The 19412-nt window shown below is 39.8% G+C and overlaps 1 protein-coding gene across 2 annotated transcripts in view; it reads right to left on the bottom strand.

Moving 5' to 3' along the window:
• Window positions 1–19412, bottom strand: part of COLEC11 (collectin subfamily member 11) — a 38728-nt gene that overhangs the window by 3542 nt on the left and 15774 nt on the right. For both annotated transcript variants that reach the window (XM_082049966.1, XM_082049967.1), the window contains exons 2-5: window positions 18634–18789; window positions 12356–12427; window positions 1100–1171; window positions 330–383 (exon numbers count right to left, since the gene is read on the bottom strand). In XM_082049966.1, the coding sequence (XP_081906092.1) occupies window positions 330–383; window positions 1100–1171; window positions 12356–12427; window positions 18634–18763 (328 nt within the window). In that variant the 5' untranslated portion in view covers window positions 18764–18789. The remainder of the gene's footprint in view (window positions 1–329; window positions 384–1099; window positions 1172–12355; window positions 12428–18633; window positions 18790–19412) is intronic.

Here is a 19412-nt window from a genome sequence, read left to right as displayed (position 1 = left end):
TAATGTGAATGAAGATACTAAAAGGATAATTATTACATCTATGACCTCAAACCTCAAAACGAGGATCAGTTACAGTATTTCAGTTCCCACTAATCTCCCAGAGTGATCAAACCTCTGAGACATTGTTTCAACAAATACACAAGTCCAGCAACTATGGCAGCTTCAATAATTTTAAGCAATTTGAAAATCTTTCAGTGAAATGTTACAGGGCCTATAAAAATACTCAGTTGTTCATGATTTCCCCCAGTATGTAAACAGACATGTATTTTTGGTGATGATGAATACATCTTGTAAAATCCTTCATATATGCAATATGTGTCATGGTTTACCTGGGTCACCATTAGGACCTGGTGGTCCTATGTCACCATTATCTCCTTTTTCACCTAAAAACATGAAAAATAATAGAAATTTAAGGCAGCTTTTTTAGTCAACAGTTCGTTTAGCACTTGTTTTTCTCCACTAACATTCAAATATGGAAAGCAGAAATATGTCCAATCAAAGATAAAGATTTTTCTGTCCTAGCCATTCCACAGCAAAAGGCCAGCAAAAGCTACAAAACTTGAACACAAATAATATGTACCAATATCCATTTTTTTACATCAATGAACTTCACAGAACCAACAAGTTTGGATACTCTAGGGGGAAAAGGGCTGGATATGCTACGCTGGAGCCTAAATCTAGACTCATAATCTAGATACTTAAGTAAACATTGGTCCACATGACTTAGTCAAAATCACATACGAAGCCTACAGGGTAAGCAAGACTAGAATTCAAGTTGTCTAGCTCTTAAAAGTCTGCCAAAATACAATGCAGCTTCCCATCTACTTAACTGTCCATATTTGTGTCATGGTGCACAAAGTTCCCTATTTAGCTTTAAACCAGGATTTTCACTCACCTTTAAGGCTTTAAATATTCTGCTGTCAGAACAAAAGGTAACTGGCTAGACATCTCAGTCATGTGGCTGACTACAGTGTGAGAAAGTTCCTATTATGGTAAACCTGAGACTCATTAAAAAAGTTTTTCAAGCCACTAAACTTTTCTCAAATATAAACGATCACAGGTGTTTCATCTGAAACACAAATGGAGAAACAAAGCATACCTTTTGAACCAATAGGACCAATTTTTCCATGCCGTCCCACGCTGCCTTTCTGTCCTTTGTCCCCCATTTCTCCTAAACAAAACAGAAACACAAAAGACATAAGACAGCAATGTAGTCTGATTCATTCAGATTCCAGCATGTTTGCAGAATCAGTTTTTACAATGAGTAAAATATGCTGTATCCCCAATATTATTTGAACTCCAGAAGTCCAGTTCACTCCTTATGAATAACTTACGTTTAACAGCCTAGACAGTGATTTAATCTTTGCAAAGCTATAGACGAGGCAGGCAGGTATAAATTAAAACGGATCTTGGGTGAGAGCCACTGGAAAAGTTTTTGCAAACTTTTCTCAGATGATCACACCAGAATTATGTTGAAAATGAGGGGGGATTCCATTCAAACATGGATCAGTGGATTAAAACTATCACGGAGTTGAGAAGGCCTGAAGGATTCAAGCACAACTGACAGTTTCACCGAATACTGTAGCTGTGCTGTAACTGAGGGCCAAATTTGGGCTTAATGTCTTATTTATACAATATAAACACAGTGGAAGCAGCCACATCCTCACTCTTTGTTCTTACATTTGAATATTATATTAATGAAAAATGAAAATTAATGGAAGTCTTACATAGACATATATACATATATACAGACACATGCACACGTTCAAAGTCTGACTCAAACCAGCAATGTTGAATGTTACTAAATTTAAAGACAGTTTTACAGAATACTTCAAAGTGCAGTTGTAGCAAAGGAGCTGCTAAAAAAATAATTTTCCTCAGCTGTGTTTTTACGAGTAAAAGGCAACTATCCACCTCTCAAGGTCAATTGTAATTGTCAACAAATCTGCATGAACTATCCACCATCACCTGTGTCTGTCCATGACGCATACTCAGAAATCTCATGTTAGAGAGCTTGATTCTCTTACTTTGTCTGACTGACCTCTTTTCTATTAGTTCTACTTTCCTGTGTGGTATAAAGCGAATATTAGAATGGCTTCAGGGGAAAAAGAATTTGCACTGGAACAGGCAGTTTCTTTGTCATCACTGTCTTCACAAACCAAGCTGAAGCTCTGTTACTAATAAAATGTGTGCCACAGTCCAAGTATTGTTGTCATTGATATGAGCTCCTCCGGAGCTCAAGAAATAAAACAGATGAAACACACTTATTATGTCATATGGCTTTTCTGGATGGCACTTCTCAAACATCATGAAAAATAATTATCTTAATGGTGTGAATATGAGAGAAGAACTTTAGCCTGTAATAGCAACACTTTATTCAACGCCATATCTACCATTCTCATCTACAAGTTAAGGGGATCAACAGGTGACAGAAATTAATAAGTACTCGAATAAATACAACAGGCTTACATGTGACTGAAGGTATTGGCTTAAACTAGGACATTTGTAATCAACAAACTTCATGTAGTCTAAGCTTGTCTCAACTGCAATTAGCTCTTTATAGAGATTGTTATTTCTAAATGACACTGTGGTTCTGGCATGGGTTTACAGAAGATTCCCTGATTTGTTTTAGGCAGACTTTCTGAGACCTGTGAAATGAGACCTGGCATTTTGTTGCACTCACTATGTTGTGAATGTGGCAAAGTTTGCCTGATGCTGCAGCTCCTCTGGCCCAAGGAGCCTCAGGAAACAATACCACATCTCAGAGTACATCAGCGATACTTTTTCTTGGGTGCAATGCCCAAGGAAATCAGTGCTTTGACATCAGATTTAGGTCTCTTTGTATCATGATTTCAAGAACAAACATAATCTGGAGATGGTGCAGCTATGTCATATGAGATAGGCTTCCTACTGTACCACACAGTATTAATGGAGAACAGGTATGGAGGGACTGCGGGGCTGAGAAGCCAAATATCTTCTGAGGTTCCCATCCTGCAGAAACCCAAGACTGGGCCTGCTTTAGGAAATACTGATTCAGTTTTTTCCATGACTGTCCCAGCTTAGATTGTTTTTTGCTCAAAGCAACATCCAATATGCACTGTTCCGCTACACAGTATCAAGGAATTAATAAGGCAAGTTGGGAGGAAAATCTACCATAGGGATCCAGTAACTGAACCTGTGAAAATTGTCACAACTCAGGCCCAGTTGTGGATCTACAGCAACTGAAGATCTGTTGTTTTCTGTTGTTACTGCCACTGGATGACAGTCACATATTTCCTTTATTTTTAAAATATTTCCATATTTTTAAAAGCTGGATAATTTTATGACAGATTTCATTAATACCTTTAACTTAAAAGTGTAATCAATGACAAGTTTCAGAACATAAACTGATCGCTACTGGCCTAAGAGATATCCTCTATATTACTCCATGAAGTTTCAAGCAACCATAACTTGATGGCATTTGTCAGGAAGAAATAATTTCCTCTGAATTGAGAGAAGCCAAATGTGTATGGCTTGTTGGTCTAATTAATTACTGGCAAGTCCTACAACCAATGACTTTGCTTTGTTTCCAAGAAGGATCAGATTCAGTCACTACTGGACATGGACTCAATTAGGAAATTTTAACAAAACCAAAAAAATATTTTACTCTTGTGCTATATATTCCTACTGAAAGAATAGAAGTAGTCCACTCAGATTTATGGACATTAAATAAACATATAGATATAATGCATAAATAAAATATAATACATAAAATTACTTCCCTTTCTCAAAAATACTGCTCAGAAAATGAATGACTACTCAGTAAAAGCCAGTAAAAGCTACATGATCTGCTCAGAAGTAGAAGTGTGTTATCTCAAACAACGAAGACATACATTAAGTCTCCTGTACTCATTAAAAGAACTGTTTGGATTTGGTTTCATCTTACTGTGACTTCTACTCCAGGGGCTTGCTTATTCTGCTTCTTCTGCAGAATAAATCACAAGGTTTCAAAAGAGACCCACCTGCCTTGAGGGTTTCAAAAGTTTTACTACCTTTTGTAAAGTCCTTTCTAGTGGCCCTACGATTGCCAAAAATGCAGTCTGAAGAGTCTTAATGAAATCAGGAAGTGAGAGCTGGAAAGAAATGAGGACAGTGAAGGAAATTAAGTCTCCATAGACTAAAAGTAGGAAATCTAACTGAAAGTTTGAATGGAGAATACAAAGCAAGTAATCTGTCATCTCTTAGATGAAGGTGATATGCACTAGAACCAATTACAGAAGACAAAGGATTTTGGAAGAAATCGAAGAGAAGGAAACTCTAAATTATCTTCTTGGTGGTCTTTTCAGGCCCACAAACAAGAGAAGAAATGAAATACCAGTGATGAATGGTGGGCTGTACAACCAGTGAAAAATGAGGGCTTTGGCTCTGTGCAACACTATAAATGGGGGGTCTTCATGCAGCAATCTGTTCAGAGAGGATTAATTGGATAAGACAAGAAGGTGTAAAAGCACTTAAAAAAAAAAATGTGTCGAAAAGAAATCCAGTAGAAATACAAATTCACCACATCACAGACAAATTGAATTGTGTCAAATAGAAGAAGAGAACAGTAGTTTACTAGCCAAACTTAAGGGTTTGAAGACAAATCAGATAGATATTCTTCATCATTTGACATAGTGGACATCGCAGACACCTACCCAACAATTATTGCAGAAGCATACCAAACCAGATCAAAGGCCTCTTGAATCCAGTGCCATCTTTGACAGCAGTCAACAGAGGATGCTTAGAAAAAGAATGTTAAGATATAGACCAAGCTTACACTGTCTTTCCCCCACTGTACCTGCTTAGTCTTACAGAAGTCAGTATGCCCAATGCAAACATTTAGCCTGATTTAAATGAGAATAAACAGTATTTTTAAAGGATATAATGATGTTATGGTATGGTGGTAATCTACATTCAGGATACTTACCTTTGTAGGACTATTGGCAAATGGAAATCAGAAAATTCTGAATATGCCAACAGACTGTTTTGTACTAAATATTCTAAATTATGCACACGACTGAAGTTTGGTGGTTGGCTAGGGAACAGTGGTTACAACACAGTTACATTTTATATGAACAAACAAGGGATAATCCCAGGTGACATTTTATGTAGCTGGGACAAATTAATTTCACCCAGCATTAGCCAGCCACCTGATAGTTAGGCTTTCAGCTTAAGCTATTTACCTAGGCTACCTTGGTAGGCAGTGGAGGAGACTGAGACAAAGCAATGATCCATTCCACTCATGTTAGACAGGTATTTTAATGACAAAGTACAACTGTAAAAGCTTTGCATAAGAAACAGGAAAAAAACAAAAAAAAAAAAAAAAGGGGGGGAACCATTATCAATCCATACTAAGTAGGAATCAAAGAGGACAGAAGATTCACAAAGGAAACTAAAGACAGTAAGAAAAAATCCAATCTAGGAAGGCAGCAGAAAAGTGTAAAGGATTTTAAAGTACATTCAAAACAAAAGAAATAGTATGGCCCATTCCTGAGTGGCAGAGTTTATATTCAGATACACACAAATAATTGCTATTATGAAACATGTCTTACCAGTCTTACCAGAATTACACTGACAACTTAATACCAAGCTTGTTCAGAACAGTGTCCCTCTAGCCCAACACCCTGATTCCCACCGTGGCAGCAAGAGGTGCAGCACAGGGAGACCACACAACCCAGCCACCATCTCCGGTCCATTGCAGATGGAGCTGAGCTGCTGAATCAGTCCTTCAGCAGCTTCAGTGAGTAGTTCAGGTATGATGGGATCTGGTGAGCAGCAGGTCACATCACCCACTGCTTTCATGATTCCATAACTTTGATTATATCCACGTCAGACTACTCCATACAGATGAAGAGTCTCAGCCCTTTCAGCTTCTCCTTATGAGGCAGCTCCTCCAACCTCTTCACATTTGTGGTGCCCATCTCTAATCTCCCATGTCCTTCTTGAGAGACAGAGGCCAGAACCACACTCATGTCAGGTGCATGTCAGGCTTTTACACAGAGCAAAATCAGCTGCAAGAATGAGCTTCCTGTTTTGTCCTTCCTGATGATGGACAGTTTGCTTTGGGGCTGCTGATAGTGGTTTCGGAGCAGTTCTTGAGCTTTACATGACACTGCTGTTTTTTGGCATCATTAATTATGGACTAAATTATGTATTCCTGATGTCCCTAGGTAATACATTTATTTACACTGAAGCCCATCTGCCATCTTTTCATCCACTCAGTTTAGCATGGATTTTCTCAAACTCCTATTGAGTTCAGGTAGAACTGAAAGACAGTTTTGAACCAGATAACCACTTTGTGAATCCACAACTGCCAATGTCAGGACTTTTACATGGAATCCTGCCTGCAGCACTCCTTAGCGAGCAATCAATTAATGCAAAAGTTGACTCAGAAATTTAAAGGATTGATTGATTATATATTAATGAGCAATCAGTAATACTAAAATATAAATTAAGATATTATTACCTCTCTTTAGAATTTGATTATACAAATGACTGAGCACTCTGGCTCCCATCCAGTTACATTAATGAGTCTTCTCTCATACTTAAGAGGCTATGCCTGTACTAGTAAACTAGATGCCTGGGACTGTTCCCTGGCAGTAGGAACCAGGTGGCCAAGAATGGTACACTCCGCAATATTAAATTGTCTTACGCTTCAAATCAGGGTAATCACTTGCAAGCTGTTCATTGTGTTAGCTCCCAAAATGTGCCCAAGAATTGTCTGGGAAAATGTTAGTTGGCACAAGCCAAAACTATGCTAGGGACTGTGCTAACACTGCAAAGGTAGAGACTGCTGAGTTCCATGTCCAAGAACAGTATGTGACTCTGCTTCGCATACCAGTATAAATGAATTAAGATGCATAAAGGCTGAAAGTAAAATACTAAAATAAGATATTTTCAAATGGTTATGGCTCTAAGAAAAATCATGGGATCATAGAATGGTTTGGGTTGGAAGGGACCTTTAAAGGTCACCTAGTCCAACCCCCCCTGCAATAAGCAGGGACATCTTCAACTATTAATATATTAGGTTGCTCAAATCCTCCCTTTGCAACATAAAGTGTCTTGAAGAAAACACTTTTAATGTGCCTTGCCTTTGATTATGCATTCCAACAGTAAATTCACCCTCTCCTCTTTATTTTGATTATCGTAAGCAGAACACTTGCTACTTTGGGAATATTCACAGTATTGTATTGTTACTGAAATACCTCTGTGGAATTTGTACACATGGAAATTTCAGCTTCACAGATAGGATCATGACTCAGTCAAATAATTGAGTTCACTCCCAACACGGGAGTGCACAGTGCAGCAACTAGGGCAAGTGGGGAAAGTTACATCTATTAACTTCACACCCCAAAAGTTGCACTGCAGTATACTCTATTTTTGTCTGAATCAGCCATTTCACATGATCCAGCACTCTGTGCTTTATATAAGGCCAATGCAGTTTTATATTCTGCTGATATGCTATGCATCATAATTGACCTATACAATTAATTAAAAGCAATGAGGAAAGTAAGTGGAATTTAACCTTAATCAGTGCCCAAAGACATCAGGATGTCTGATCTCACCCTGAAACATCAGAACACTCAGAAGTACATTCATTTCCAGTATGCACCAGAAAGTTCTAATATTTATCATCTTCTGAGCTACCAAAATCTGAAAATATCATGAGGAAAGCATAAAAGGATATGATAAAAATATTTGCAGGACTTTCACATCTTGAGATGTTCGTTTCAGGTCAAATATACCATAAGAAAAGCATTTCTTTTGCATGTTATTTATTCATTGATTGTTATATGCCTAAGGAGTTCAAAGAAACTAAGCACATTGTCTTGCCTGACAAATGAAACAAAGAAAGGGGAAGGGGGAAAAAAGAAAAAAAATATGACTTTGATTCTGATAATGTAAATTAACAGCAAAAGTAGAAAACTCCACAAATGTTGCAGAAGAATTAGTTTCCCTCATGTAAAGCATCACTTACTCAAAAGCAGAAAAATACACTGAAATGTAGCAGTTTCCATCAAGAGAAGGAGACAAATATTAGCCCAACAAGACAGGCTTTGATAGAAATACAGAGGGTCAAACACATGTTAACACAGTGACTGCAGTTTAGGCGACTGCGCAGAAACAGAGCTGCTGTGATCATCCACGTGTGCTCTTAGAAAGAGGCAAATGCGAAGTGACACAACAATTTTATCCATCTTTCATCATCCACTAAACTATGTTAATTAGTATTTATTTTAACCAGGAGCTTGTCTGTAGAAATTTATTACTATTCTAAAATAAAGCTGTTTACCAAATATTCCAAGAACATACCTGCATCAAGTCAAATCTGGATGCACAAAGGAAAGTGGAAAAAATATGTTGTTACAGAAGCAGTAAGAAATTTTGCCCACACTTAATTTCAAAGCACTTCCTGGAAAAATACCAATATAATATGTGTTAGTATTACATTTTCTTTCATCTCTTGTCTGCTTCAAGTATGTTTTCTTGTGGTGAGTTTTCAGTGTTTCTTCTTTCAGTCTCTTCAGAATTTCAGACTTTTGGAGGTATGGAAAAGTGGAAAATTATAATTATTATTAATCAAGCATTCCTTATGAGAATGATTTTCCAAGTAAATGCAATTTTACAGCATGAAATATATTAATGAAATGTTACATCATGGATTGTTCTGACTGAAAAAGTGTACATCCATTTCTCAGATGGTCCAAAACATTTTGAATGGATTTGACCAAATGCCAAGCTAGAGAAACTTGCACGATGGGAGATGCTCTCAGGCTCCCCCTGAGAAAGCAGTATGACCAGGTGCCCATCTCAAATACTTGTACAAAAATGATCAAAGCCTGAGAAACAAACAAGAGGAACTGGAAGTCTATTTAATGACACCAATCGCCCATGTATGGTGGGAGAGCCAGAACAACAGGAGTGCCGCAGTGGATGGATGTTGGCTCTTTAAGAAGCACAGGCAGCGAAGACAAGGCAAGAGTTATGCTCTGCACAGTGGGCACCTTGACTGCATGGAGCTTTGCTTCATAACAGGTGACTGGTCTGTTGAAAGCATGCAAGTCAGATTTAGAGGGGCAGCCAAAACCGGGAACATCACTGTCTTATCAAGAAGTGGGAGACTAGCTATTTCAGTATCTTCTGGGAGAGCAGCACCATGAGGAGCAATCAATGCAGAAAGTGTGGCAGGGACAATTATCTAATGCAGGAACTGTGTTTCCAGCTAGAGATGGTAGTCTCTTAGACCTCACATACCCTCTGGTTGTGAATATGACAGTCAACAGCAGCCTCGGCTAAAGTGACCATGACTGCCTCCATGAAATGACCGGTTCAAAATCCTGAGGGAAGTGAGCAAGGCAAGCAGCAGGACAAAGGCCCTGAACTTCTAGATTTTGGCTTGTTCTAGGAACTGGTAGGCATGATCCTACTGGAGGCTGCTATGGAGTGCAAAGCGGCCCTGAAAGAGCTTCTCAGTCTTAAGGCACAATTTGCTTAAAGCGTAAGAACTGTCCATTGCAACATGCAGGAAAATCAGTAGATAAGGCAGAAGGCCAGTTTGGCTGAACAGGGAACTGTTGACTGAGACCAAATACAGAAAGGAAGTATACAGGAGTTGGGTACCAGGTTACCAAAAGGTAACATAGAAGTATTCCTTGGGTGTGCAGGGATGAAGTGATGAAGGTCAAAGTTCAGCTGGAGTTATGGAAGGACAACATGAAAGACATGACAGGGAAGGCAGTAGTAAGAAAGAGACCAAGGATAACATGGGCACTCTGCTCAGGAGAAACGCAGCCTAGTGACAAAGGACACAGGAGAGGCCAAGGTACTTAGTGCTTTCTTTGCTTTAATCTCCACTGGCAAGGTCTGCTCTCTGGACTCCCAGTTCTTCATGTCTGGTAGCAAAGATCTGGGGAAGGCATGCTACTCATGGTAGAGGATGACTGAGTTAGGGACTGCTTCATCTGGATGTACACAAGTCCATGGCACTAGCCAGAAGGCATTCAACGGTGCTGAGAAGTCTAGCTGATGCAAGGCTGCCAAAGTCTAATCACCAGCTGATAATGAGTGCCATTCCTCAGTCCTTACCAGTGACAGGGAGGAAGAAGTGGAAGGATCATCTCTGAGACTGCAAAAAACCCCGCGCTGGCAGGAGTGGTTAATGTGCTGGAGGGCAGTGCTGCCAGTCAGAAGGAGCTCGACAAGCTGCAGGAATGTGTGGACAGGAATATCATGAGTTCAGCCAGATGTTTAATTCCTCACCTGCAATGCATTGATGAAGGCTGGCCAATGGCTGGCTAAAAAACTCCTCTGCAGAGAAGGACCCAGAGATTTCTGTGTACTCATACAACAGAAGCAAATTGGAGCCCAGCTGAGGAAGATAGTTTTATTCAGCCTGGAGCAGAGAAAGGTAAGGGAAAGGCCTAACTGCAGTCTTCCACTACCTACAAGTGCTTTGGAGAGAAGATGTGGCCTTCTCTTCTCAGAGACACATAGCAAAAGGACAAGAGGCAACAAATACAACAAGAAAAATTTCAGTTGGCCGAGAGGAAAAAGTCTTCCACAATGGCACTGGGGAACAGACCTATGAAAAAGGATGTGGAATCTCAGTCCTTAGAGATTTTCAAAAGTCTGTGGGACAAGCCCCTGAGTAACCTGATCTAAATTTGAAATCTGCCCTGTTTTACGCAGGAGATTGGACTAGATGAGCTGTTTATGACCTTTTAACCTAAATTATTCTGTGATACTTCTCTTCATGCTGCATTACCTTGTGAGAGCTGAAAGTCTAGTTTCCAATATTTTTTACAAAAGTCATCCTTGAAGGGTACATCTCCATAAGGGAAATAAAATGACTGAACACACATACCCCACAGTTTTTCTATGTGGTGTAGGGGAAAGAGCTCCAGCTATGGATTTTGGTCCCAGGGAAAACTACAGGTATCAGGCTCCCATAATGGCCCAAAAGAACTACACAGTGGATCATACATCATCATAAGGAAGTGTAAATTACCATTGTGACTGCTTTGAAAGGAAGCTTGTAAATTCAGTTTAGTAAAACTAACTCCATCATTCTGAATGTCAAATGTTTAATTTCAATACTGAAATAAAAGGTTTTGACTACACCAATATGATTTTTTTTCAGAATGTGCATCTCCCAGAAAACTTAGGAAGGTCAAATTTCCTCGTGCTCCAGGAGAAAAAACAAATGTGAAGAGAGAATTTCCTGAAAGACAGAAATGCAATGTTTCTCTGAGCTGTATAACTGAATACTGTTGAGAACTATTCCTCTCAAGAGCTCCAAATATTTTTGAACTACAATGCAAACAGCATTACCACCATCTTTCCATAAATATTACTGAACTGTGATGCAAGAAATGTGGAATCACTCATGGCCATCTCTGCCTATTATGGCTTACTGCCTTCCCTCAAGGGTTTTAATTATGGTATTGTAAGTGTTCACATCTACAAACATAAGAAAACAGGGAAATTGAGCCTCATTATTTTTCCCTCTGATCTAATATTTTTTCATTTGCAAAAGGCAAATTATGAAGAAGACATTTTGATGTCTTTCTTCACAGAGATCTGTCTAAAAAAATCAAGATTTTTTTTTTCCAAAATGAATCGTTTTGACCAGAAAGCAATAGTCTACAAATGAGTGCATGTGGTTTTATTGGTTTGGACTAGAATAAAGTTTCTTCACAGTAGCTGGTAGAGTGCTATGTTTTGCATTTGTGACCAAAACAGCATTGACAATACAGGGATGTTTTAGTTACTGCTGAGCAGAGCTTACACAGAGTTAAGACCTTTTCTGTTTCTCACCCCACCCCACCAGCAAGTAGGCTGGGGGTGGACAAGAAGTTGGGAGGTGACACAGCTGGGACAGCTGACCCCAACTGACCAAAGGGATGTCCCATACCATATGACACTGGGCTCAGCAATAAAAGCCGAGGCAAGAAGGAAGAAAGGGGTCATTCAGAGTGATGGCATTTGTCTTCCCAAGTCACCATTAGATATGATGAACCCCGGCTTTCCTGGAAATGGCCTGCCAACGGAAGCTCGCACACACAGCTTTTGCTTTACCTATTAAACTGTCTTTGTCTCAACCCACAAGTTTTGTCACTTTTACCCTTCCAATTCTCTCCCCCATCCCACTGGGGAAGGGTGGGCAAGCAGCTGGGTGGGGCTGAGCTGCCTACCAGAGTTAAATAACAGTACACAAAAGGGCCCAAAGATTATTTAGACACCCATCAAAGGAAAAGAGCATGCTCATCATCATTGCCTCACAAGAAAAGGCACTGTTTGGTCAGGAATGACTTCAAAACATCTTCAACAAAGTTACCTTTGTCTCCTGGAGGCCCAACTCTGCCTGGACGACCTGGAGCACCTTTCTCCCCCTTTTCTCCAGCCTCCCCTGTCAATACAAAAGGAAACAGAAGAATCTTATTAAATCAGGACTATTTTCTGCTGGTGACAGTGACAAGAGTATCAGCCTCCCTACTGAAAATAAAAACCTACTATAAGAAGAGGGGGAAAAAGTAAAAGCAGATGGAGTCTGACTTAATAGCTTTACTTAATGCACACAGAACAGTTTTCCACAATTGGCGTAGACACTGACAAAACCAAAGTCAATACATTACTGAAGTCTCATACAATGGGTCTAGTTTTATAGATGTTGCTCATATCATCAACGTCCAAAAAGTCCAACAGCACAATTCACAAATCGGAATAGAATAGCATAGCATAGCATAGCATAGCATAGCATAGCATAGCATAGCATAGCATAGCATAGCATAGCATAGCATAGCATAGCATAGAATAGAACTATTTCAGTTGAAAAGGACCTACAACAATTGCCTAGTCCAACTGCCTGACCAATTCAGGCCTGACCAAAAGTTAAAGCATATTGTTAAGGGCTTTGTCCAAATGCCTCTTCAACACTGACAGGCTTGGGGCTTCAACCACCTCTCTAGGAAGCCTGTTCCAGTGTTTGACCATCCTCTCAGTAAAGAAATGCTTCCTAATTTCCAGTCTAAACTTCCCCTGGCGCAGCATAGAACCATTCCCACAAGTCCTATCACTGGATACCAGGGAGAAGCTTAAGTAGAAGCTTCAGGCATTATAGAAGCTTAAGTAGAAGTATCGAGGAGATACTTAAGTAGGAACTTCAGAATTAGGGTCCAACTTGACATATAAACTTCTGGCTCTGTGTTCACCAAACATTCCCTGAGTATGTGCTAAGGACATCCTTAAGGCCCAAGTGAAAATGGCTTAACTGTAATCTCAAACTGAAAAAAAAAAAAAAAGCCATTTATGGAGTAAGGATGGATCAGGCCTATAGGAAGGCATTGCTACATCCCTTATTTAGAGGATCATTTTTAAGCATGAAAGAGTATCTCCTAATCCATATTCTCAGTTATATACTGTGCCTTTTAATCTCTGTGGTACAAACCACTGTGCATTGTACTTCCATGTACATGGATCATGCACATTATTATTATATTCAGCATATTTAAACATCAGTTTCTGTAAATATTTGCCTCCCTGGTGCCTTTCACTGGAAATTTAGGGATGCTTACCTTGTTTCTCTCCCTACTATTGTACTACAGTTGTAGTTTGCCATTGATAAAAAATTAAAATCTCTTAAACAAACTGAAGTTTAAAGAATGATTTATATAGCCACCTTTACAAAAAAAAATATATATTTATATGAAGGAGAAGAAAGCTCTATGGCTTCCACAGAAAATAAAAAGCAAACATCTAAAAGCCAGAGCTAGCACAAGAGACCTGATGCGCCAGCACTGTGTTTCTGCAGTGGAAAGCGAGCATTAGCTGCTCTCCGGGAAGCTGAAGGGAGCTCCAGAGCATGAAAGTCAACAGTTGTCGTGTTCCCCTCAAGCTCTGCTCTCTGGCATAGCTGGCAGCTGTGCTTCAGAAAGGGACCATAGAGACGACATGTAAAAACACGCCAAAACATGGTAAGTTTCAAATAAGCAGCCTCCAGTTCTCTGTTTCAGACACAGGTGGCTGTGAGCTGAACTTGATCCCCCATCTGTTATATTTTCCTTCTTCAGGTTGCCAGCAGGCTCCAGACCACCTTCCCTGATTTCAGACATGCAAAAATAGGCCATTCTCTGACCTTAATGAGGACAAACTTCACATAATCCCCAGTGAATAATATTGCTAGTATGAAACAGGCTATTATTTGGCACATTTGGGAACATCACTTTTTTATTATCAGGTAACCAATAGGATTTGTGTGATTGCCTTTCCCCCTTAAGGCTGGTTATAAGTTCTTTGCTTCCCAAAGATAAATCCTGACAGTGACTTTTCCGTGCTCTCTAGAGGCTGAGAGCAGGCTATTACAGCCTATTGCTTTACACGTTCTTCAGAGTGAAAGCTGTGCATTAGGGATCAATAAAATAGATCACTCTTGCTTCAGGCCATTACACTTGCCTGCATTTATTCCTATAATAAGATGACACTGCATTCCTTAGTGTGGGTGTTTAAGAAACTTTCCCTGGGAGAAGATTACCCCATTACAGGCCCAGCTATGGACTACTCTGCATTTTTTGGTTTGCTATTTTAAGCAGCAAGGCCTTGGCCAAGAGTGACCAGCAGTCCAGTTCAGCTTTGCTGTAATTCTCTATTTTTGCTGTATGTACCCTGAGCACTGTGCAAGCTAAGGAAGCAAAGCCTGTGCAGGTGTCATGGGCAACAAAACAGTTTTCTGTCAAGGAATTTTAATCCATTTAATTTATCACCAACTAACACTAACTTCTAGCTTTTGATTCCTGAATTAGGAAAAAATAACAAATTAACTTAAAGAAAGACATCGCTGCACCCTCCTTCTGATCTCCAGCCCCTGTGCTGCACATTACAACCAGTCCCTTGGGAGCAGGACACTGGGTTCAGTGCATTGTGGTCCCTACCCTGTGGCTCCGGCGTGTCCTCCTCCAGCAGCCACTGTCCCTTTGCAGCCGCACCTCTGGCTCAGTCTCCTCTCCATCCCTTCCTCCAGCCTTGCTGCATGCAAGAGCACCTTCTTTCTCAGCACAACCCAGTTCTTGCCCGCACAGCTGAGATGGCGCAGGACGTGCCCAGCAGTACTCCACAGCGTCATGATGGTCCACATCCCCAAAAGAAATGTAGCCTGTGTACTGAACTGAGCTCAGCAGGACCACGGGTACCAGGCACAACCCTGACACTACTACAAGTTCCTTATCCTATTGTCTCTGAGAGAGATCTTTCATAATTAGAATTACATATCTGAACATTGCTGTCAATTGGCCTCCTTTTCTGAATTCTTCGGGATAGGATTATGTTTGCATCCTGCCTACCTTGAGCTGTACCATCTACTGTAATGAAAATAGCACACAAAATATTAACTATGTGAGCTATTAAGCATTTCTTGGCTGGTGATAACTCTCTTTCATTACTCATGTTCTGTGTCTGAGTAGATGCATCATGTGGGCATGAAAAAAATGGTTTTATTTTATTTATGTAGCATCAGCTTTTTAATGTATTGTATATCATTGAGACTCTTAAGACAATTCCTGCTTTAGATTCTAGAAGGGAGAGAAAACAAGGTGGCAAACAAATAATTAAAGCTTTGAAGGATTGTTCCATATTGTTTCTTTTTCCGCAATAGTAGTAATTTCAGTCTCATGGGCCTATCAAAAGGAATGGGACTTTGGGAAGAATATGAGTGAGCAATGCAGTGAGGCTTCATCTTCCACCCCTTCTTCACACATAACACACTTTTCCTATTATTAATGTTGTTGGTTTTCTAAAACAAAGATCAGTCTGCTGTCTGGATTCTCAGAGCCATGGTATTTTTCCCTTCTATATTTCATCTTACTCTTCTATAATGTTGAAGTTATTAAAAAAAAAATAAAAAATAAAAAAAATCAGTCTCTATGACCTAAGCTTCTGACCTTAAACTCATTTGTGCCTTTTTCTATTCTTGGTGTCTTTACTGGCTTTGTTCATCTCCCAGTTCCAACTCCATTCTTATCTCATCCCCCTTCCGATTTCCCCTTTTATTCTGTGGATTCCTAATTGGCTTTGTGTCATCTTCTTATTCCTTTTTTTTTCTGGTTCTTTTTGTTTTGTTTTGTTTCTAGTTTCTAGTCTCTCCACTCAGTCTCATTCTTTGTGCCTTTCTTTTCTTTTTTCCTTTGAGCTTTTCCTGTTCTAAAATTATTTCTCCATTACACCCTCCCACGTTTGGGTACTTTTCCTTAGTGTCTCTCCTTTACCGCCCCATTTCAGCTCAATTTTCTGAACCACCTCTTAGGCTTAACCCTCTCCTCCTGTTTTTTCCCTTTCACATATCCATGGTCTTCCCCATTTCTTCCACTTCTTTTCTGTACCTGTTTTTCCCAAATCCCGCCAGGTTCATGTCCAGCAGTGGAGCAGGGGTTCTGTTCCTCCTTCATGGGAGGTGTTGCCAGCAGCTCAACAGAGGAGGAGATGGGGCAGATCTAAAAGCTGCAGTGACCAAATCCCACTGCGTGGGAGACGAAATTTGGGCATGCAGCCACATATATGCTCAGTTTAAAGGAAGCCTTGGACACCAAAATGGGTTGGAGTTGTGCCAGTGGAGGACAGTAGTATCTCATTACCAATCCTCTGAGCCAGTCCCCCTGATAGCATTGCTGGAGCACTGATAGCTTTTTAGGGATTTCACATTAACTGGGGCTGTATCAGGCCATTTTGTGCTTCACTGAATTTGTACATCAATCTCTCTCACTTTTGGAAGGCTCACATCTCATGAAGCAGAGTGAAATCATTAACACAGGATGGTTTTCAAGCCTCTGTTGTTTCCCGGCTCAGGACTGCCTTCTGACAAAGGGCCAGCATCCTGTACTGTTTATACATTTTAAAAATTTCTACTGTATATAACAACGGTCCTTTCATAAAGATGGTAATCATGGATGCTAATTTTGACTGGTTACACAAATAAGGAAACTAAGGCAAAGAAGTTACAAAACTCGTTGAAGCCTGTCAGCTTCTCTGGAATTAAAAATCATTTCAAAGCTTCAGCCCCCAATGCAGTGGGGTCCGAACCTTTGACTGATCTTCTGTGTGACTTTAGACAACACACCTTGACTGTGTTCTTCTCTGTGAGTCACATCAACAGTGCTATCTTATGCCTATTTTACAGCAAACATATCAAACAAATTAAGCAACTTCACTCAAGGCTTAGTCAAACCTCAGAAGACCTGGATATAATGTTGTTCTTTCTAACCAGAACATCTGCAGAAGGTGTAAATACTATTAAGACTTCAAAGGCCACTTACTGAAGTTAAATTTAAAAAAATATAGATTTTATTTTGCTTCAGGCATCTAAAGCTGCACCTATAATAATAATAAACAAAACAGGAGCACTGGTTTTGGCCCTGAAGCCAACTGGCCAAGCATGACTCACACCCTTACAGCCCAATTCTCTTGCTTCCATCACGGGGCAGCCACATCCAAACTGGGAAACATCTGGAGAGGGCAGTTTACACCACTGCCAAACCTGTGGCCAGGCTGTGCTTGCAATTTAAGCCTATAAACAACTGCAGGACAGAATGGAGCCTTTCCCTCACCAATCTATGAAGCAACCCAGGCAGCCCCTGCAGTCCATACTATGGTCCTCAGGGAACCCTGTCAAGTCCCGTGTTGTGCTATATAATATTTGTGGCATCAATATTGTTAGGTGAGTTTTGTGATACTACAATGCATAACTACCAGAAAAACTGGAAGGTTAATTAAGCAGTTCTTAAACAATGCCTTTTTTTTTAAATCATTAATTATAAACAGGTGGTTTTCATAAGGTTTTTTGTCCTTAGTTAACAGGTATTTCCCTGTGCTCATAGGTGTTACAGTCCAGTAGAAATACTATAGCTTCCATAACAAGAATTACTGTTATTGGCTAAACAGGCCAAGGATTTCACACTATAATGGATACTGTTGTTTTAAAATGCTAATTATTCTCAGCTGTTGATTTCCTATCTAAGGTACCTTAGATACTAAGGTACTAAGGTACTTAGATACTAAGATACTTTTTGATACTAAAAGATCAGTAATTTATTATGCCATCGTTTTGGGGCAATAGTTTGAGGGAATATTTGTAAAAATGTTGCTTTCATCAACAGAAACTACAGAAATGTCAAAAATCTAACTAATTTTTTGTTTCTTCTAAAAGGCACTTGAGCATTTAAAAATCAAGGGAAGACAAGCATAAGACTGGATAATACAAAAAATTTCCCAATACTACCTCACAAAATGGAAATGAAAACCTCCCCAGATACAAAGTAGGGCCTGATTTACCAGTCATGACTATAAACACAGAGAAAGCAACCAGGCAGCAGATCAGAGTAAGAAGCATCACAGGTCAGAAGCAAGTCTGGGAAACTTGGCATGCATTCTCTGAACTGTGTTCATTTTAACAGACATAAGTTCGTCTTACAAACCTTAAAATTCAATTTTTAAGGAAGCTACAAATTGGACAAATAAGAGGACAACTGCAAGGCACCTTCTTTGTTTCTCTTAGAAACAGTCAGGGGTGCAAATGAGCCTGTTAGAAAGAAAGGATTAGCATTTGAATGATGGAGTAGACTTCCACATTACCTTTGAGGCCTGGAACAAGAATTTGAACAGAGCAGGACTCCTCTGCAATATGTTGAGGATATCCAGACCTTAGCAGTGACAGGAAGGCAAGGCTAATTAGAGTCCCCAAGAAAACCAGATCTCTCTTCATAATGAGCACTTACAGGTCACTGACTCCTAGACAAAAGAATGAATAAACAGTTATAAGAATTCCAAAGACTTTCAACAGTTTCTGAACTGCAGCATCCTACTATGAATACATTTTTGCATGCCATAATCCACACATGATGAGCAGGATGTGCACAAGTCCTCCGAGCAGGTTGTATGTTCCACAGGCACACATGAAACATGCAGCAGCGTGTTCAGCAGTTTGTTTTGGTGTTAGGCTTGGTAAGATAAAGCTCAGAAGAAATTTAATTAAGAAGAAGGAGATTAAGCGATGCTAATAATAGGCAATTCTGTGTTCATGATTTCTCATTGGAGAGAAAGGTCAATGGAGAAAATCCAGTTCATAAGCTTGCATTGAAAAATGTTAGTACTAAGTTGCCACTTAGAAAGAGCACACACTGCTCTAGAGGCAATTCAGCAGACGATGAGACCAACCCAAAGGCCTGAAATTTCACTTCCCATCTACCTGAGCAGTGAAATTGTGCCCACAAATTGTCTGATACAACAGCCCTTTTGTAACTCATTGAGGGTGAAAGGGAGATAATATTTCACTATATCATGCAATAAAGTTACATCAGAGCCTTCAATAAATCCTGAAGAGATTCATCTCTGAAACTACCTTTGTCTAAGCC

Source organism: Streptopelia decaocto (genome assembly GCF_964273445.1).
Source record: "Streptopelia decaocto genome assembly, chromosome: 3".
In the NCBI taxonomy this organism is placed as follows: domain Eukaryota; kingdom Metazoa; phylum Chordata; class Aves; order Columbiformes; family Columbidae; genus Streptopelia; species Streptopelia decaocto.
Note: the sequence above shows the minus strand (reverse complement) of the source record. Positions and strands in the feature narration are given on the sequence as shown.